This window comes from Cyprinus carpio, chromosome A2 (assembly GCF_018340385.1).
Source record: "Cyprinus carpio isolate SPL01 chromosome A2, ASM1834038v1, whole genome shotgun sequence".
NCBI classification, from domain to species: domain Eukaryota; kingdom Metazoa; phylum Chordata; class Actinopteri; order Cypriniformes; family Cyprinidae; genus Cyprinus; species Cyprinus carpio.
The window spans coordinates 5166160-5188623 of NC_056573.1; the positions used below are offsets into that span (position 1 = coordinate 5166160).

Below are 22464 nucleotides of genomic sequence, written 5' to 3' on the forward strand. Positions count from 1 at the left end.
GGAGCTGGGGGAGGTAGAGGGTTTCTAACAGTTTGCTGCGAGACATGATTAGGTAGGTTTTCTTATAGTCATCAATATTTATTATATTAACACATTAGCTCTTTTATGGGATGCAATCATAAAAATCAATGTATAGAAAAAAGACATGGAAAAAACAACAACAACTTCTTGGCATATGCACATCCCCACAGTGTATGTATATGACTGCTGCAGCCTTGGTACATGAAGCCTCAGCAAAATATGGTTTCCCTAATAGTTATAAAAACATATTCATTTATCATTTTGTAAATAATTTAAAGCAAAAATAAATTAATAAAAAAAATTACGTTTAAAAAAAAAAAAAGCAAAAAAAAAAAAGCACAAAAAAAAGATACATAACTGTATGTACTACTTTACTGCTTCAATTGAAAATGACTGCAAATATTGGCAATGCTCAGCAGAGGGCGGCACTGCATCAGCTATGAACAATATTGCGCTCTCTCTCTCTCTCTCTCTCTCTCTCTCTCTCTCTCTCTCTCTTTCTCTGTTACTGCGTAGGTTCCACTGAAAATTCCTAGAATTTAATGTTACTAAAATAATGAATATATATATGGAACCTGTATAGCTTTGCTTATGACATCTTGAGGTCAGTGTGACTCAGTGGCTGAAACACATGGCTGAAAGTGGCTCTCAGAAGGGTAAATGACAGGTTTTCTGGTTGGACTTATTGCAGTGTAATTAAAATGACTGAATCATGTGGAGCTCACTGGCCTAATAATAGTATAAATGTACCATTTTTACTTTTTTTTTTTTTTTTTTTTTTTTACAGCATCATATTGATAGGTTAATACTCAACAAAGTTGGGAACGTTATCATGTACATTAAACTGTTACTTTGTAAAAACCAAGATGCAATTGTTCAGCATGAATGCAATCATACTGTGCTTCTGCACATACTGTTGATATTAAGGGGTTTGTGGCTTTGTGAGATGACTAATGGAGATATTTGAGGCCTTGAAGCTGGTGGTTCCCCTGCCAGGTTTCCAATGGGTTCCCTTTTTACGAGGTCTGCTCTGAATACACTTCAGGTTAATGTCGCCTCAAATGCTAAACCACCACCCACCTAAAGGAAACGGCAGCAGTCATCGAAAGAAAACTAACTTAGTTTGCAATTTCAAAGAACACTATTATGCAAAAGCACTGGGATTACCTCAAAAATAGGTACAGTATCTACAACAAAATCACCACTTGATATATTAGTTTTGCACAGAAACACTCAATGAAAAGGTCTGCATATAATTATATGTACCTGTATAGCCTGGGGCACAGTTTGGATCCATCGTTGTGGTCTTTAGTGGAGAACCCGAAGCTAGTGTTTTCATCTACAGCAGAGCTGGACTCACCCGACTGCAGCTTCAGAAGGATGGTGTAGTTGGAGGCGGCATCCTCCAGGATATACTGATAAAGCATTAAAATATTTCTCCTTCCTCCAGTCCTCAATCTGGACGTGCAGGAGTGAGTTTCCCTGGCGAGCAACAGCATAGATCTTGTTTAGCCCAAGCCAGAACTCATTTATATAAAACACAGACATCCAAGATATCCAACTTTCTGTATTATAGTACTATAAATCACTTAATATTACTTTGTAATATTATAGCATTCCAATATCATAATATACAGGTATATGGAGTACATTTTACAAGAAAACACTATTTCAGTCTTTCTACTTTAAAATTTCACATTTAATTCAATGGGCTACTCACTTGTCATTTCTTTGTAATTATTTGTGAAATTTACTAGCCATTTCTGAGTGTATACTGTTTTTCTGTTTTTCAGTGTAATGCGAAAATTTATATATATTTTATAATTATTATCATTAAATGTTCTCTATTTTTAATTTTCTTGGAACTTCAGCCAATTTAAACATTACATTTAAATTGATTACATTTGTACAAAAATGCTTTATGCTTTGATTATGTTTTTTTGTTGTTGTTGTTGTTATGTGTTAATCTGAGAAAATGTTGATTTTGTCTTTGCCCCTTTGTTTCTCTTCACCCTGTTATGTTATGATCTTTATATTATGATATAATATATATTTTTAATAATAAATTGCAGGACACACTGAAACAGTCATAATTTTTTTTTTTTTTTTTTTTTTTTTTACAGTACTACCAGAATTTACTTATATGAATTCCAAATAGCCTACTGTGACACAAGGCTGTAACCACATGCGTGACCAGATACTATATTTCTTCAGTAAGTATTCTGAAAGTTTTTATGCCAGGATGTCTCATGTGAACACATTGGGTCAAGGAAGGCAACAATAGAAAATTAGAATACTGGTCAAATTAGACATACTATGAAATTATGTAGTAAAAAGTGATACTAAAAGTAGGGTGTTAAGATTCAGACTTCTCAACACCAATCACAGAGCGCTCCATTGTGCTCCACTATATAATCACAAGCGGAACATATTCAGTTTATGAGCACAAAATTCTTGATTTAACTCATTACTGAAGTCCCCAACTTCATCCTCATACTTCTCCCAGGACAGGTCGAAGTCCACAGAGCTGTCATGTCTGCGCTGGATGACAGTGAACACATCCACTCTGTGGATGACGGAGGACAACGCCAGACAGAGACTGTCATCTTAAAGTTTAATGAGAATCTGTTGTTTTTTTTGGAAGGAAATCACCTCTGGCTCTTTTCAGAAATCAGAGATGTGAGAAAGAAAATGCCTTATCCTTACTCTCAATGAATTCACAATTCACAAGAAGAGGTTTAATGGCATACAGGCTGCTGGATTTCTGTCCTCGGCTGAAGACGTCGCTGCAGTCCTTTGGAAGATCTGCAGCACAACCTGACATGCTGGTCTACAACTGAATAGATGCAGTAACATTTTCCAAATCAAACCATTTCTGCATCCCATACTGCTTGAGAAGCTCCCTTCAGATGTGAAGTAAAGTGATCAGATGTGAAGTTTAGTAATATAAATGGCAAACTCATGGGTTTAGCTGACAGCACATATCCATAGTTCTGTCATGGCAACTCTCTGAGCATTTAGCATGGTAATATGCATAGTACTGTTAATATTTTTGGTCTTGGCAGAATAGATCTGCTACTCTGCTGCTGCTGCCACAGAGCAAGTACCGAGACTTGCTACTGCCAATATATCCACAGACATGCTGCAGTGAGCATGTAAGAAATACTGCTGCTGCACATACTGTATAACATACATGAAGTTACCCCCATTAACATACATGAAATCACCCTGTGGCAGATCTATACAGGTGGAGCTGGGGAAGGTGGAGGGTTTCTGAAGCGCACTGCAACAGCATTAGCATTAGCCAAGAATTTGAATGTTGAGAAGCAAGTTCATTGGCTGCTGATGTGAAAGAAAATCGCTGCACCATGTGAATAATGATGTGATTATATCAGACTGAGTTAGACCTATCAGCATGCGGCATCTAAAGTTCTTTGCATTTTTAGTATTGGATCTTAAAAGGTTTCTTAATACTATACTTTGTTTTCCAGGCCTTTGGTCGCTTTGTTCACTCACAGCCTTCAGTAGATCAGTGATGCACTTTTCTTGGGTCAGGATTATCTTCTCATAGACAACATCAACAACAACAACATTTCAGCATCGTATCAACCTGAGCATGGCATAGACACTTACATAGATCACATCCCATATGTTTTGTCAAACACAATTGTGAACCTGATAGGGTTACATGCCATTCTTAACTGAAATGAGGATTCAATTCCTCAATACAAATTTAGGAATTGAATCCTCATTCTGATATAAACACATCATAACTAAATGGAAAATGCTACTGGGTTTAATTACCCGTACCTTTTTCATTTACAAATTTAATCAAAATGCATAAATCTACTGTAATTGCCACATACGAAAATATTAACATGTATAATATACATTTCACTTCATAAATTATTATTTGGACCATGAGAAGAGAACACATTTCATATAATGCTCTATTTCATGGGCTCAAGTGAACCACTGTGATAAAAATTGTTGTGTGTGATTAATAATAATAAAGTTATCTGAAAGCAATGTGGTTGAAAATTAAAAGGTGTTGTGAAAAAATATACACATTCAGGAAATAAATAAACTTTTTTTTTTTTATATATATATATATATATAATGTTGCAAATATGAGTGTTTTTTTCCAAAACTTGGATCAAAGAAAATCCTCTTTCGTGTAATTGTTGAAGTTTTTGAATTGCTGAACTCTGTCCTGTCTTTTCAAATTCCAATTCGACATGTTGCCAATATGTGTCTGATTCACTTCAAATTCACTGTAATTAATTTAAAAATGAATCAGACCAGTTCTTAAATCATTAACCCTGGAACATGAATAAATGCCCTAACATATAAATCATCTTGGTTGTTTACATTTGAGAAAATTCATAAATTATTTTCTGTTTCTATCAAAGACATTCAAGATGTTACTGATCTGTTCTTACCTTGAGCATGGAGATTTCAGCAAGCTGCTCAGCCGAGAGCAAACTCTGGGACAGACCACTCAACTTCTCCTCCAAGCCGCCCACCTGCCTCCTCAGACTGATCCTCTCTTCTATGATATCTTCCACTTTGGAGTTGATCTCCAGTGACAGACTCTTTATTTCCTCATTATTTGCCTTTAAGATCACAGTGGTCTTCTTCAGTTCTTCCCCCTCCTCTTTGATCTCACTGGCCAGCACAGAAAGTTGGTAGAAGGATTTGTCAAAGATATTGAGCTTTTGGAAAAGACCATTGATTTGATTCTTGGTATTCTGCACAAAATCCTCAGGCTATGGCCCAGCTGTAGGAGTCTGTGGCAGACACTTTTATCCAAAACTACTTACACTGCATTCACATTGTTAAAAAAAATAAATAAATAAATAAAATAAAATAAATAAATCATATTTTTAATTTTTAATCAACTCTTAATTTTAAGGCAGTCAGGTTTCTTACTTTTCTAAGTTAAACCAACAATGTATTTTTTTCTTTTTTTTTTTTATTTATTTATTTTTACAGTTGGACACTGTGGCCTACCGTTTTTAATATTTATTTATAATTCCTTTCATAGTTTTTTCAATAGGTCAGAATGGACCATATTTGACTTGTGAGCTAGTATTGATTTAGAAGAAGTTTCCCAGATTGTTTTGACAAGACTGAGGGAAGAGTAAGGGTAGCTTGCAGCCATAAAAGTCTCTTGTATAATGTTAGTATACCACACACTATGAAAATGTGCATAAGACAGACAGTAATTTGAATACTTGGCTGGCTTGGAAGTGACTGTATAACAGATTGGCATTCCACGAATTGGGAAATGGTGAAACAGTTGCAGAATTTCCTAAAATAGTGAGCCTTAGAATCAGTTCACTCAGAATGCTTTTTTTTCTGCAATGCTTTGTGCTGCTTTTTAATTGTATTTCTTTGAAAACAGTTCCTTTAATATTGCCCCAAAAAAATTTGCTGAAAATTAAAAAATGTACAAAATAAAAGCGATCAGCAATTTTTCAACCAAAAAAATAAGAACTGTTCTAAATATCAGCTAAGTTAATAATGGTAGAGGTGCACTTTTTAAACTAAATGTCCAGTCCAGCTTTTGACATGCAACATAACTAATAAAAGTCAGTTTCAAAGTAGTCAGAGTAGACTAATTAGAAGAAGCTGCAGGCGGGGCAAGCATTGCCAGCATGAGTAATTGTGCATTGAAGTCATGTCGGAAAGATTGTATTTACAAGTTGAACAAACATGAACGGTACCACAAAGTCATATTTACGAGTGATACACTGATTTGTTTTTTTAAAAAGATAAATCACCCTCTTTGCTTTGACCAAAGTGACTTGAAAGCAACTGATGTCTGAATTACGACTTCTCAACTCGTAAATACTATCTTCCCAGAACACACCATAACACACTGCATTTTAAATTAAATGCTTCCCCACTATACAGTATGTGAAAAACAGTACGGCAAAAGTAGTACAAATAAATTCCTAGTATTGCAAAAACAGATGATCTACTACTTCCAGCAACATTTTGGATGCAACGTTGGGCTAAATTTAGAATTGCACACTAGCATACTAACAGTAAGTCTGAGCAACAGTAATACTGATGCTTGTCTTAGCAAATACCATTAATAATGTGCTATTAAATTAAAATAAGGAAAGGAAGTTGTTGTTTTTTCCATGAGTTGATGCAACACTATATATGTTACCATTATTTTGCAATTCAGGTGGCAACTTGCCCTTTCAGATTATGGAGTAGTGTGCACTAGATTTGATGTCCTTTGGTCACTGTGGCAAAATAACCCTCCATTTACCAATGACAGCTACTTTAATTTTAAAAATCAAAACAGACCAATTTTGCCCAAGACTCTCTCTCTCTCTGTGTGTGTGTGTGTGGAGTCTTTAGGCTACGGCTGCTAATATCATCAGTTCTGAGTTCATAGCTCTCCAGCGTCCTACTAAAACCAAAACTAACCATTAGCTATAGCTATACCACTGCCCACTGGCATATGGCAGTGAGATTATTTCTTATTTTCCTGAAAGATGGTTCTGTTTCCCTCTGCCTTCTATTTAAGCAGAGACTGCGAAAAGAAAACACAGATGATTATATAAGGGGGCTGATCGCTACAACTTGTTCATGACCTTCACAACCTGAGGGCTAAAAAGTTTTCTTTTGTGTAATAATTTTTGTTGAAATCAAAGCAGCTTCCAGTTGAAGGTTAACTTGCATAAGGATGACACAGTAAAAAAACAACACATCTGACCTCATCCCCATTTCTGTCCAACATAGTGAATGTGTGTCTATTTGAAGAGCTATGTAGGTAAAAACATTTGTGTGGGAATCATATTGTTGTTGTTTAGGATTTGGATTAAGGCTTGAATTTAGAATTTCTCATGGACCAGCAATCAGTCTTTATGTTCATATCAATGGTTTGTGGTTTGTATGGTTTTCCTATTTTTTTTATTTATTTATTTTTTGTTATGAATGCGTTTTCCTGCAGTAGAACACGGATTGCATGATGCACAATATTTACAACCTTCTCTTATATCACTGATGGTTCAACATGTTTGTACATACAAGCTTGTAAAAATGCTCTAGTGTGAATATATCTGAGCACAACCTTTTAGACAAAATCTGAATACAATTATAAAGGATACTGAAGTTGCAAAATGACAGTAATTTCCATAAAGATTATGTTACTTCTAGTTTAGTGTTATCTAAAATGGCAACCAATTACGTCTAACCCTCAGGCTTAAGCAAGTAAAATACCCATATAAGTGAAGAATTCATTGGCATAAGTAAATAAAAAATCTAAAGACTTTATTTTATTTATTTAGGGCTCAACAAATGTGCATTTATTTTCCTGGAGGCAAACCCACATAACTAATCTAATAAGCATTGAAGTCATAAGCAGTGAAGTGTTTTATATGCTAATATAGTTCACTCCCTCCTACAAGCCATTAAAAGCTGATTCCATTTAAATGAGTTTGCATAACTGAGCTTCTGAAAACTGTAAAGGGCCAGTTTTCAGGATACTGTGTAATTTGTGCCTGAAAATTTGACGTTTTTTTTCTTAGCATTTCTTAGCATTTAATTTGTATTTTCCCACCCTTAGATCCAAAGTACCAGGGCTCTAAGTGCTAGAGACTATTTTAAAATGAATTTTGCATTTCACACTAAACAGTGTTAAGTCTATCAAATAATGTTGCAGCCATTTACAGAGAAAGACAAACAGGCAAAGGCAACTGGTGACCATTAGCCAAAGAAAAGTGGACCTGCATGTTTCTTTCATCACTGATAGTTGTGGAAGTCTAGTTATGCATTCTTGTTCCCATCAGTCATGCAGGACCACCTCTATTGACTGAAGTCTTTCTGTTTCGTGGATGTCACATGCAAGCAGAGCATTTTCATGTGGCTGCTAATTTATATCCCACAGCGCATGTTAGTCAAACAGTCAAGATCTGTTCCTGTCATTTTAATAGTTAACGCCACCAAATACTGTATAGAGTCCAGCTGCTACAAGCATAAAAAAACAACCCTCATAAAAAATGATAAATCATAATAAATTTATATATAAATAATATATTTATATAAATATATTAATTAATTAAAATGCTATTTAAGTGTACTTAAAGACACTTTCATGGCTATATTTCTTAACACAGTTAAGTACACTTTTAAAATGTCCACTTTATAATTATTCCCCAGTTATTCCCCAAAGTACTTTTACCATAATGTTTTAATAATCTTTAAAGTCATGCTTTATAGTAATGCGCTTATTTTGGTCTGTTGAATAAAATACTAAAGCACATGTAAAGTACTTGATAAACATGTTAACTCTAGTGTGTTATTTGATATTTCAGTTTATATTAAGTTTATATTTTTCAAACATGCTAAATTGCAGCTGTGTAACAGTTGAGTGTTACAAATGTATATTTACATAAATAACACAAGTTTCAATAAAATTACATTAAAGTATATTTATTATTGCATAAATGCTTGTCAGCATTTATTTCAAAGATTATAGAAATAATTATGAAATTGCATATTTATTTAAGTCCTATATAAGTGCGAAAAAAAACACTCTTAAGTTCAACTAACTGCTTTTAATATAACTTTTTACTATAATACAGCAACATTTTCATTTAATTGTAATTAACATGCAATTAAATGTCTGAAAACGTAATATTCATTTCAAACTCAATTGTATTCTTTTAACGTAGGTTATTTCCATAAGTAGGCTTTTTAAATGTTTGCTATTGTGTACTACTTTTTCACAAGGAAAACTAAAAGGGAAAAAAGAGAATTCCATTTCAGCATTTTGAATACTTGTAAAAGTAGTCAGCTTTTCCTGATGTCTATGTTCAATAAGCATTTCCTTGTTGATGCTGTTGCTGAAAACCTCCAATAATACTTTTAAAATGAAGAGCAGAAGAGAAAGGAGATACATAAAGAATGAATGGCATGTCCTGAGAGAGCCTCAACCACTCTGTGCCCTATACTCATGAAAACCCTGCACTATTTTCATGATTATAATGGATGGTGAGCACTATGATACAGTGGATTGAATTACACTTAAAGCATGTGGGTGGGCGGGTGTAGCTGCATGTGCTCGGAGATTCTGACGGGATACTCTAGTGTCCTCTTTCACCCAGTTTCATGTGGGGCTAGTTTCATGAGTGCCCCAGATTGTACAAGTAAACTCGGGCCCCTTGCCATCACATGGATCCTGTTTTGAGAAACATCCCTTAGATGCACAAAGCTCCGCCCACCTCTCAGTTGTTCAGCCCGCCCTCTTACTTTCATTGAAGGATTTATGCAGATTGCCTCCCACCCACTGGCTCTGATTGGGTGGGGGGTGGAGTCATGAAAGGCCAGAGTGCCCACAGCCCTCCACACACAATAACACTGCTTATGTTTTGCAAGAATTTTTACATTGGCATTGCTTGAATGTCTTTTGCCTGTCTTTCCCTCTGAAGCCTCTCAGAAGAAGGAGAAAAGTGAAGAGGTGAACAGGCTAAACTCCAGCACAGAGAGGACGCAATGCCAGACTTGTTATGTTTAAGGTAAGATACAGCCCTAAAATATTTAATTTAGTGTATAAAAAAAAAAAAAAAAAAAAAAAAAAAAAAAAAAACCTTAAGAGAAGTCAAGTCAAAGAGTTTGAGCAAAACTCTAAGGATATATTTAAACTCTGGGTGTCCAGACTTTATTTATTTATTTATTTTTGTGCACTGTAATTGAATACTGCAAAAATTTAAATTAAATTTTAAAATTTTGTTTATATGCACAAACAACTTTTTAGGAAGTCCACTTTTCTGGGTGTCTCAAATGAGATTCAAAGACTTTCCTCTGATGTAGTGATTGTTTCACTAAAACAATAGAGAGATTTCCTTGACTGCTTATTTTGAGCCAATGAACAGGAGGTTTCAAATGGTGACTTTAAAAGACTCTTCTTGAATGTTCCTCAGGCACCGAGTGCTGAACGTCCCTCATGTGCTTGATTATACAGTGAGTCAGAATTTACTTTGCTGCACACATGTCTTCTCATGTAACTGGTGTGCGTGCACATATTGCTGTTGGCAGAGAGCCAAGATTGTCAGCATGGTCCAAATACTGTGGGACAACACCGTAAGGATAAGAAAATGTAGATAGATAGAAAGATAGATAGATAGATCTCTTTTCTCACAGTAGTCATTCTATAAAGTCCAGTAGCAGCCACACCCTCTCTCCCTAAAGTGAAAGGGTGATAGGGGTCAGAGAGCAGGAGAACCGATCTTTGGCTTTAGTCCTCCAGCTAGCTCCAAACAAAAAAGAAAGAATGAGGATCTGACCCAAGGAAACCACACCGCTTACAGGACCAAACAGGAAGACTGAAACGTCTGTCTATTGTGTGTGTTAAAAATGTGAGTGAGTGAGAAAGTGAGCAGGACCAGCAGTCTGTTTTATGTAAAAGTGAATCAGGTCTACTTGAGTTGTTAAATGTGCATGTCAAAACACAGCTAGCATAACATATGCTATTGCTAGAGAAGAAAGAGTGAACAGATTGTGTCATCTGACACATTTATTGTTATATAGCACAACAAAGAGAGATACTGTATGAAAAAACACAATTAGAAAAGCCACACTGTAATTTAGAAGTTATGCATTGTGCAGTAATGTTTGCTTGTATATGACTGAATATGAAATTCAAATATAAGTAAAAACTTCCAGTTGTAGCAGACTAGTTTGAAACTCTCCGCAGGATAAAATGTTTGTTCCTCTCATGTTTCCAGTTTGGTCTTTTTTTTCCATTCTCAGAGCCTGACCTATCACCTGAAATTGTCCGTTCCTTTCAGAGGACACAGTGTTTCAAATTTTGTTCTTAGAGTGGTAGCAGTTTTTGTTGTCATGAGTTTCAATCCAATTTGTGGTGTAAGAAAGAATGCAGTGGAGAGAAGTACATTTAATGAGAGGAGGGATTTTTTTTCCTTTGTGCTGCAAAAAAGAGAAGGGAACAATAATCATTACTGTGAAATGGAGTGTGCCTTACTCAGTGAACACAGACTACATTGTGAAATTGACCAAATAAATCCTAAATCTAGTAGAATGGCTGAATTAAGACTCAGTATTAAAGTTGTCTGTATGCTAGAAGCAATTAAAAGCACTCATAATAATTTAGTATTTATATTACAGTTGTTTGTAACAGTGGTGCAAATAAATTTTCAGTATTAGGACAGAAATAAACTCTACAAGTACTCAAGGGGTCTTCAACATCAAATCGTGTGCTATTAAACTGGATGTATCACTTTCATGTAGCTAGTTCTAAACATGCCAACAGTATAACTTTCTTTAACTAAACTAGCAATTTTCATATTGCTGCTCCGGCTAATTGTTAACCTGAAAGAGAAAACTGACTGTGGAAGACCTTTTAAAGTAAAGCCACCTCAGTGTCCCTGGTGACAAATGTGAGATATCAAGCACATTTGAGTTCACATACTAGCATAAAGTAGGTTTAAGCATATATCGTGTCAGCATATGAGAGAGGTGAAAATATGTTTGTGTCAGTCTTTGTGTGTCTGTGAGTAAAAGTGCATTTTAAACATGTGCCCTACCAACACAGTTTAGGTGTATATCTACACAACAGGCGTGTTCAATCCTGCTCCTGGATGGCCATTTTCCTGCAGAGTTTACCTCCAACACACCTGTCTGGAAGTTTCTAGTGATCCTGAAGACCAGTTCAGGTGTGTTTAATTAGGGCCAGAGCTAAACTCTGCCGGAAGGTGGACATCCCTGTGTCCAGTGGATCTTCGGGAAAAAGGAAACATCTGTCAGGAAATTTTCTATGAGTATGTTTCGGACAAGAATCCTTCATCCTTATTTTCCTACCAGCATAAGACTATATCAGCAATGCATTTTTTGTCAGACATGGCCCATATACCTAAATTGTTATATCAGTTCTTTCAGATCAGTTTTCCTTAGCATAGTCAGATACTGAGGTATGTCATAACCAAAAAAAAGGGCAGCCCCCATTTGTTTGTTTGTTTGTCTGTCTGGCTGATCTATGTTGATAGAGAAGAGTTGTGGAACAGACAGGTATGGAAGAAGGGCAGTTGCAATTTTTGATAAGATGGATTTGTTTTCTACCAGTGTGAGCTATGCCAAGATGGTTGTCTGTGTGTATGTGAGCCAGTGGAAGTATTTGGTCTCAGTTATTTGTGTGTTTACTGCATAGCTCACATTGTTTGGGCTGTGGCTGCTTCTGTGGTGCCTTAAAAGTGCTGCGTGGTCAAAGAGAGATAGAGAAAGAGAGATGGGGAGGGATAGAGAGAAAGAGAAGAAAGAGTCTGGCTCTATAAATCTGCAAAATAATCATACACAACCTACTTTCATCTCAACTTGTGTTCCCAGCATTTAGAAGCTCTTGATTCTGTTTCATTTAACACATCAGAGTAACAGCAATGTTTTTTTGCCCTCAGGTGGTAGGAGACACAAACTAAAAACCACATGAAGCTGAAAACAGACTTATGCTAAGACCAATGGATACCCAGAAAGGTACTGCAGTTCCAGTGGTCTGAATACATTTGGACTGCTTTGCATACTGTGCATCATTTCTGCAACTCTCCTTTGTGTTTCTCTTTTAGAGAATGGCATCTCTCCAAAAGAGAATGGGAGCCAAAGAAGACCACCCTCCTATTCTGTAGAGACACCCTATGGATTCCATCTGGACCTGGACTTTCTCAAGTATGTTGATGACATTGAGAAAGGCAACACTATTAGGAGAGTGCCAATGCAGAGAAGGCAAAGAGGACGAAATAATGGCGTCCTGTCACGTAACTTAAGCCTTCCAGGTTATGGATGCAGAGCTACAGAGTGGAACTCAGTAAGCACTTTATGGCCCAAAACAAAACTGGGAGACTCTCAACAACATTTTGAGTTTCGATCTAGTGACAGTGTGTCTGCTGGCTATGCCAGGAGGGGAGAACACATCTATAAGTCCTTCACATCTGCAGAGATGGAGGCTTTTGATGAGCAGCCCTTAGGACGTTACGTCAGGCCAAATCTCTTGAGAGCCTCCAGTTTACCCTTGACCGTATTATTGAGAAAACACTCTGAGTCAACTGAGGATCCAACCAGTCCCAGCAGCCCCAAGGAATATCTAATGCAGGAAAATGGCTCTTCTGAAGATGTATTCCATGCCTCTGACAGCAGGATAGGTAGAGCAAACGGGACCCTCCAGCGGCTCACTGCAGCTCTTGAACGAGTTGGGGAATTGGAGGAGGAGATCAGAGTCGTTCCTGAGCTCAAGGCGCAGATATGTATTTTGCAGGAGGAGCGAGAGAGACTTTTACTCCAATTACATTCCCAAAACAAAACCACCGGGCCACTGGATGCACCTACTGCTCCTCTACACATTAAGAACTGGGACACTCCTTCATCTATCAAAGAAAATCAAGACAAAGCAAGCGATGACTGGATGAACCGAGAATATGACCGGCTAGAGGAAAATGTCAAGGCTTCTTCTGAACAAGTTGATGCAGTTGCAATGACTTCAACTACAGAAAGATTTCTTCCAGAGATTGAAAGGCGTAAAACGGGCTCACGAGAAAGAGATCTCTTGGAAAACGGAGACAAAACTAAGTCTCTCACTGAAACTCTCCAGAGAAAAGTTGTTTTGCTGGAACAGAAACTTCATGAATTGGAGGTGGAGCTGGACAAGACAAGAGCTTTACTGAAGCAGCAAGTAAAGGAGAGTCTTCTTAAGGATGAGAAGATCAAGCAGTTGACCGTACAGCTTGAAATGGGGCACACACTGGCCAAGGTGATTTCATCTGAGAGCTCCTTAGTAAGTACACAAAGTCTTGAAACTGTGGTAGAACTGCAGGAAACATTAAAAAGTGGGCAAGAGATGCCAACAGAGGAGGCAACTGTCTCTCAAGTTCTGGATCAACCTCCAGTATCACATGGAGACGTGGAGCACCATGTGAAAAGATTACAAGAGCTCCTTCAGGAGCAATGGGAATGCCTTTGCGAATACGACTCATCAGGGAAAATGTCTTCAGACCACTTGCCTCCACGTATCTGCACTATTCAAGAGAAGTTAACAACTTTAGTCACCCTTCTTACCCTCTATGTGGTTCCTACTGATGATGCTTCACAACCAGGTATGACAGTGCACTCAATCGCACCTTTAGGGGTACAACAAGCTTATAACTGGGGTACCCTCAAAGGGTACTAATATGCACCCTTTAGGGGCTGTTAAGCTAGAAGGTTTATTTTTTGAGGCTACTAAGTGACAAGCTATTCTGCAAGAGCTGTACTTCTTTTCTGTCAGTGTATGATGAAAATATGTATGATGGTCTTTTGTGGTATTTCTGTGAATTGAGACTATAAAATTATGGAAATTCTTCCAGGAGAGAACCCCAAGACAGAACATTGGAAGACAATCAGCATAAGAGACAGGTAAATCTATCACCACTATGGGCATTTTTTTTTCTTTTTTTTTTTGTAAAACAGTACTAATGGTCTTGGAATAGAAAGTATTGTTGTATAGTCATACACAGTGACTTCAGATGAATTCACTAAAACAGTGACTTCAGAATACTAATGCTCTTTGACCTTCAATATTCTGAAGGGGAGCGTGGAGACAGAGGGAATAAGTACTGCTATCAAACTACAAGAGCATGCAGAAGTGGATGTTGGCCTCAAGAAGAATACAACTAAAGAAGGCAAACTATGGACCACATGGACAACAGAGTCCAGCATACAAACATGCAAAAGTGAAAATGCAGAATACAGTCCAAAAGAAGATGCCATAGATGTAGAGACCACAAAACAAGAAAATCTGCACAAGCAAACAAGTCAGGCAAGAGCTCTAGAGGATCAGATAGGGGAAGAGGTGAATGATTGCATTTCTTTGAGCATGGAATCAGATCAGAAATCTCTGGCAATGAAGGAAAACAGGTGAGAGGAATACATCTTTAGGTCATACAGCAATATGAGATGTAGAAGCTTTCTTTTAAATTTAAACACATATGCAAACCACCTGTTTTTTTGTTTGTTTTTTTTCTGCAGGAAAGCTGTTGATAAAGATTTCATAGAGGCATGCTATTTCCTGAGAGACCACATGGATAAAGTGTCAGAACCTGATAATGAACTGGTAATTCAAACTAACTAGTTGATATGTGTTATATTCCCAGCTTGCCTATTTTAGGTGGTGGTTTTTTGTATTAGTTTGAAGCTAGAAACCAAAGGGTTGCTTTTAAGTCCTGCATGAAATGAGACCTGAACCATCAACACTGAACCCTTGAGCAAGTCACATTGGGCCAGATTTACTAAATCGGGCAAATTAGTGTAAGACCAGAATCCCATAAAAGTGTCATAAATGAGCAATGCAATCTACCAAGAGCAGCATAAATTAAAAACTATTGCAGCCATGTCAAGCGAATGGGTTAAGACATGCTTTTTTGGTTGTTAAATAATGACACAAATACCAGTTAATTGACTAGCCTTACCCTAGTGACTCACATTTCATGATTTATTTAAATACTCTCCTCCAATAAATTTTGCATCTGAAAGGGAAACTCCTACAAATGCATATGCAGTAAGGTCAGTCGCAAAAATAACTGTCCATGCCTTTTCATAGCCAATTTTTCACTGTCTCTAGTAAATCCTTACAGCAGGTTCTTAACACCAAAAAGAGGGTGTGCGCTGTGGAAGAGCTTTGAGTAAATCTGGCCCTTATTCTCAAGTACCTCCAGGGAGATTGTCCTTGTAAGAAGTGTACTGCTAGTTGCTGTACTTTGGAGACAAGCATCTGCTAAATGAATATTTACTTCTGCCAAGTTTGACTCTGTCAGATAACGAGTTACCAAAGTACCATGCAGAGCTGAATCCATCAATTGTTTTGATGTTTTTGTTGTCCTGTCAAGTCGTACCTCTAGTATTGGTCTTCTTTGATGATTTGCAGAGCCAGGCTCTCACTGTAGTGTTCCAGCAGTGGTTTCACATCTCTGCTGAGGAGGGAGCATGTACAGACACTGTTGCTTTGTATCTCAACGAGGTTAACTCACAAACACCTACAGTCCTTCAGTTCCTGGTCAACATGGTGGATGATAATGGGAACACTGCCTTGCATTATAGTGTGTCTCACTGTAACTTCAGCATTGTTAAGCTCCTTTTAGACACAGGTCAGTGATAATATGATTTTTTTTAATTATTTTTTTTTATCTCATTTTCTCATATTTTTAACTGCTTGGAAAGAGATGTTTCAAAACAGGTCTTTTATTATGGTGTAGAAAATTACGTTATCTTTGTAGTCTTTGAGGCTAATGAAAGCAAAACACATTTATTGTCACATTCATTGTTCATACATAGACAGTATTGTATTCCTTCATTTAAATTAGTACTGACAAGTGTCAATAGAGTGGTAAAGGAATGAGTACTAAAATCTGGAAACGAGTTAGCTTTTTGTGGACTTTCATCATCCTAATAGAAGTCCATTTTCCCCACATTTTATTCCATGACATAAAATACCTCAGTAATGGCCCAATTTGTAATTTAATTAATTAATTAATTAATTAATTATTTTTTTTAATTAAAGTTGGTTTCTAACAAGTGGATAAATGGAACTGTAGAAGTACTAAAATTTTCCAACTCATCTTGGACAATGGATTATTTGTGTGTGCTATGTCATTTTATGCTTTGCATATAGCATGGTTAGCTTAGCAACATGCTAACATCAAACTCTTAATAGATCAATCATTAGTTGTTTCTCTTTTGTGCTTCTTTTGAGTACTGCTATATTTTTAGTGTGGCACACACATTGCTACCTAAATAGAGCGTTCCAAATCTGTCACTTGTGAAGTTCCATTTAATTTGGGAGCTGCCTTTTAAGGTGGTAGACAGGGTGGCAGTTCACTAGTGCTTGAAAAACTATTTTGTCCAAATAAAGTTTTCTTTGAATATTCAACTTGAGGTTGACCTGCTTCCAGCTTTCATCCATTGCCTTTTTAGCGATTCAAACAGAAAAACAGTTCAAATTAAATTTTCATTGCAGTACAACAAGTGCCAATATTTACAAAAAGAATAAACCTAAACTGAACTAAAGGACACTTTCTGTGCTTTCTTCCATTTAATCTTAGGTGTATGTGAAGTGGACCTGAGAAACAAGTCTGGCTACACCGCTATCATGCTGGCCTCCTTGACAGCTGTAGAATCACCAGGAGACATGAAAGTGGTCCAGCAGCTGATGGAGCTCGGTGATGTCAACGCCTGTGTTGGGCAGGTGATGGGTGGCATCAGCCAGTTGGCACAGTGTACACTTTATATCAAAACGATTTGTTTGAAATGGACGGCTTATTTACATAAGATTTGGCATGCTCTGTAAAGTTTCAGTAGATGAATGTGTTTTCTTCTGTTGTAAATAAATGTGTCTTTAGGTGGGACAAACATCTCTTCACTTGGCAGTAAGACATGGACATGTTCCAATGGTGCGGCTCCTGCTAGAACAGGGAGCAGATCCTAATGCCCAGGATCATGCAGGAACCACTCCACTGATCAGTGCTTGTGATCGGGGACACATCAACATTGTGCGAATTTTGTTACAGGACGCGAACTGCGATGTCAATTTAAAAGACAAGGTAATTTCTTGTGCATGTTTGTCCAAACCTTTACAGAAAACAAAAACAGCTAACCGTAAGTTTATCCAACAGTATAAAGAATAATATTACAGCTCCAATAACTAACCTTTTCAGAAGATTTCTGGGAGGTTTAAAACATAGACTGTATAAAAACAAAAGGCGTGAGCTGGTTGCTGAAGCCACACCCACCTAGCTCGACGGCAGTGTCAGCAGCGGCAATCCACCTGTCACTCAAGTGGCCACGCCCTTAATTATGCAGAACTTTAAGGCTTAATATAATTTAAACTGATGAGTCATAAAAAAAAATTCACCCCCCACACAGTTGTCACGAAGGGCTAAATTAGCTATATAGACCAAAATAATTTTTTGTACCAGGCTGTAGATGTGTTTTTTTTTTTTTTTTAAGGTTTGGAGTTTTTATTTTTGGGATTGTGTGTGTTTGGTTTATATTGTTGTTGTATTGTGATTTGCAATTTTAGTCACTTCCTTGTTGGCTTCACGAGAGAGAGCAGGAGGTTGCCGCTTGGTTTAAAAGCAGAAATGTGCAGCTTTTTGTTGAAAATTAAATGTACAAAATATGGCCACAATTAAACTGAAACAAATCAATAAAACATGCTCACTATTTAATAACTTGTGAGAACAAATTGGTAATTTGAAAGTGAAAGTGATAGTGACGTGACATACAGCCAAGTATGGTAACCCATACTCAGAATTCGTGCTCTGCTTTTAACCCATCCAAAGTGCACACACACAGCAGTGAACACACACACACACCGGTGACACACAGCAGTGAACGCAGTGGGCAGCCATTTATGCTGCGGCACCCAGGGAGCAGTTGGGGGTTCGGTGCCTTGCTCAAGGGCACCTCAGTCGTGGTATTGAGGGTGGAGAGAGCGCTGTACATTCACTCCCCCCACCTACAATTATTGTGGCCACTATATCTATTTTGTTCCAAAAGTCAATTGTGGGACTCTGTAGAAATTATATTAATTCTTCTCTAAAAAATTCCTCTGCATAGCCAACATCCAACCCAAAGGTAAAAAGATTTTAAAAGTTTTATATCATAATTTATGCTTAAAAAAGGTGGTTAATAATAATAATAATAATAATAAATAAATAAATAAATATTTTGAAATAGGTGCTTATTCCATTTTTATTGTCAGGTTTTATATAATGCTTTTAATGTATTATATATTTTATATAATATTTACATTGTGAAATTACTTTTTACTTAATTTTAGAATGCAAATTTTAATGTTGCTTCCCCCATTTTTGTTTTAATTAAAACATAACTGCACATGAATTCATAACAGTATTTTGTAATAGAAGTGAACTAATAATTTATACAGGGTAATTAGAATATGCACTGTAACAAAAATACAAGCTGCCAATTTTTGCTTTTAAACCATTCAGAATAGCATGACCTTCATTGTAAGGGAATAACAAACACTAGTTAACATGAGTCAACTGTATAAGTCAACTATTTATGAAACTACATTTCATAAAAATGCTGCATTTTCCCAACTTTAATAATTTTATTGAAAAAAGAAAGAGAAGAAACTTTATGGGAGGAAGACAACAGCGCTTTAGAGTAAGTTCAGCGTGGGTTAAAGGGCAACAATGAGCCATTTCTGCTACACAGTTGATCTGTAACAAACTGCCACCTGCTGGACACAATCCTGTCTGACCTCTGGAAATGGTCAGTTCATGTTAACATGATGCTAGCCTCACACTCTTCATACAAACAACATCAGGAACTGACAGCCTCCAGTGTACAAATAATGCTTACTAAATGTTGGTCTAATCACTTTATGTGAGAAAGGAGAAATCTTTGCTTGGCAGCTGAAATAATCCCACACAGACGTGCCTTTATCGGCTCTATATGAGAGAACGAGAAAAAAAAAGAAAGCAAGAAAATGTGGATGCATGTAAGACAAAATGAAAGCTGTCAAGTCTGCTCCCCCACAGCTGAAACTAGAGCGTTAGTCAGGTCACATCTGCGTCACATTACAACAGAAGAGCTGTTCTGAGAAATAATAAATCTTCTAAAACAGAGCGGGTGTTGTAAAGACTTCCTGCAGTCTTTCAGATAGAAGCTTCCTGATTAATGTCCGACTGTTCGACTCATACATATGACATTCAGGGAATGGTAAAACATTACTAGTGATGGTAGTAGTTTTAGACTGTTACGAAGAAACCCAAAATCTTTCAATATGATTTTCAGCCTTTGTGTGTGTGTGTGTGTGTGTGTGTGTGTGTGTGTGTGTGTGTGTGTTTGTGTGTGAGTGTGCGTATATACACATTACCCTTTGAAAATTTGGGATCGGTATGATATTTTAATGTTTTGAAAGAAGTCTCTTATGCTCATCAAAACTGTGTGTGTGTGTTTGTGTGTTTTTTTTTAATTTTATTTTATTTTATTTAATTTTATTTTGTTATGTTTTTTTTTTAATTTTATTCATGTTATTTAATTTTGTTGTTTTTTTATATTTTTTTTTAATTTTATTAATTTATCATTAAGAAATCATTCTAATATTCTGATTTGGTGCTCATTTACTTACAGTATTTTCAATGTTGAAAACAGATGTGCTGCTTATTTATTTATAAGCAGAAATACAAAGTTCAAAAAGAATTGAAATAGAAGTTTTGTAAAATTATAAATGTCTTGTTATATTATGTTTTGTTATATTTTATTACTATAAATATTAGCTATTGTAGTTATAGTATTATATTTATTAGGACAATATTTTGCATTTTCAAGCTCATCATAATTGGTGTTTGAACTAAAAGAGACGATAAACAGCTTTTCTAGATATATAAATAATTTTTAATTCCTTTTTTTACTCATTGAAAGTTCAAAAGAAGAGCATTCACTTAAAATATAATTTTTGTTTTGTAACAATGTTAAAAATCTTTGCTGTCCCTTTTGATCAATTTAATTCATCCTTGCTAACTAAAAGTTTACATAAAAAATGTAAAATATTACTTGATCTAAAACTTTTGAACAGTAACGTGTATATACTAAAATTTCTTGTTTTTTGTTTGTACACACACACACACACACACACACACACACACACACACACACACACACACACACACAGTACACATACACGTAGTATTTAGTATCTATGATTTTTAATGCATGATATTTTGATGTAAACAGAGTATATATCGTAGGATTTAGTATGCATGATATTTAATGAAGATATTTTGATGTAAAATCATGAATTCTGATTTTGCTAGTCACCATGCAAAATGTAATTTTATATGTTATATTTTTTGTCATATGAAAAAAACAACCCTGATTTGAGCCACATTCAACACTTGATGTGAATGTAATCCTTAGCCTTGTAGCTCTATGATAAAGACATGCTATATCCACACTACGAAACAATACAGTTAACCATCAAAACATACCTCGTTTTTTTAACCACGGTTTTCAGTTCTGTTCATTTCAGTTCAGTTCAGTTCTGAAACTTCTGATGGCTTGGAGTGTTTTTTTTTTTGCGATTTAAAATGTGATTTATAAAACAAATTAACAACAGAGAACTCATGTACACTTCTGTACACTGAAAAAAAGACATGCATTATCATGTCTACTTAAAATTTATTTTGAGAGAAGTATTCTTTTTCCTATTTTTACCCAAAATAGGATGGATTGGCCATTACTGAGTGCTATAAAGACTAGTAATGTCTGTTTTAACGAGTTTTAAAAATTAAAAAAAAAAAAAGCACTGGCACAAGCACGTATTGAACCCTGGATGTTGTACCAAGCGGTTCAATATTATAATGAGAATTGTGGCATCCCTAATCCACATTCTGTTTAGATCTCAGTAGATGTCATGCATTATTGTCTATCACATTCATACATCTCTGTTTTGTCTCTAGGGTGGTCGCAGTGCGTTATCTCTGGCGACACAGGCCTCTCACACAGAGATAGCAGACCTCCTGAAAGCCCGCACAGAAACCAAGAGCTCAGATAAATGCAAGGTATCTTAGAGTGGAGCTTGGACATCATTTATACTTTAATAAACATTCATGTATATTTACTGCTAAAAGATCAGCAATAACATGTCAATATCATAAAGTCAAGAAGACAGTAGTTTGCTAATATAAAGCTTGTCAATGTACATATAACTGTCTCAGAACTGGCAATAACAGTTTAAATGTGCATCTTTACTATAAATTCTACTGAGATCAGAAAATATATTTTGTAACCAACCCAGTTTCATTTTTTTTCATCTTATGTCAATAAATTAAAACTATTCTATAAAACTAGTCCAGATCCTTTGAATCAATTTGACAATTAATTTGAACACAATGTATTAGGCTATGTAAGTGCCACACAACCGTAGGGTGTCCCATTCGTTTTTAAGCTTCATGATTTGCTTGCTCATGAGTGCCCCCTTTGGGGCCACTATGCATCCTCGATGCACACTTCTGCTGAGCCCACACTGGGGCGAGCTCAGCATTGGTGCCACTTTTGGGGCCACTATGCATCCTCATGTCACGAAAGTGTGAACTAAGCATGGAAGAGCGCAGGGTTTAGGTTTGTGATTTGGGAAAGGGCCTAAATTTTTTGAGTTGTTTCTCTGTGAACAAGCATATGGCAATTGAATCTACTTCTACACCCAGGGTTGCCATTTGGCGTAAACTATATCATCGCAGCTATGGAAGCCAGCAAAAAAACTGAGTCTAAGATCACAGACTACCTGAACTACATTAGGCCACTATCTGCAGAGTTTTATGACAGGAGCAAATTAAAACAACGTGAGTGAATTCTAGACTTACAGGGTGTAAGGCTCGACATTCCATGCTGCAGTTTTCCCTTGCAAAGACTTGTCAC

General features: G+C 36.4%; 1 protein-coding gene and 1 pseudogene across 1 annotated transcript; one reads left to right on the forward strand and one right to left on the reverse strand.

Annotated features, from left to right (window-relative positions):
- Window positions 1-683: 683 nt before the first annotated feature.
- On the reverse strand, window positions 684-6781 carry LOC122135327 (annotated as a pseudogene).
- A 2324-nt stretch (window positions 6782-9105) lies between these two features.
- On the forward strand, window positions 9106-21896 carry LOC109107950 (KN motif and ankyrin repeat domain-containing protein 4-like). Its single transcript, XM_042714159.1, has 10 exons — window positions 9106-9560; window positions 12453-12528; window positions 12618-14138; window positions 14388-14436; window positions 14614-14937; window positions 15049-15133; window positions 15944-16163; window positions 17118-17260; window positions 17415-17615; window positions 21507-21896. The coding sequence occupies exons 2-10, from the start codon at window positions 12501-12503 to the stop codon at window positions 21615-21617; spliced, it is 2682 nt and encodes an 893-aa protein (XP_042570093.1). The 5' UTR covers window positions 9106-9560; window positions 12453-12500; the 3' UTR covers window positions 21618-21896.
- The last annotated feature ends 568 nt before the right edge of the window (window positions 21897-22464 follow it).

Coding starts and splice junctions, on each gene's coding strand:
- LOC109107950 (XM_042714159.1), top strand. CDS start 12,501: ATGCTAAGACCAATGGATACCCAGAAAG. Junction 14,938..15,048: donor CTGGCAATGAAGGAAAACAG/GTGAGAGGAATA, acceptor TTTTTTCTGCAG/GAAAGCTGTTGATAAAGATT. Junction 15,134..15,943: donor CAGAACCTGATAATGAACTG/GTAATTCAAACT, acceptor GATGATTTGCAG/AGCCAGGCTCTCACTGTAGT.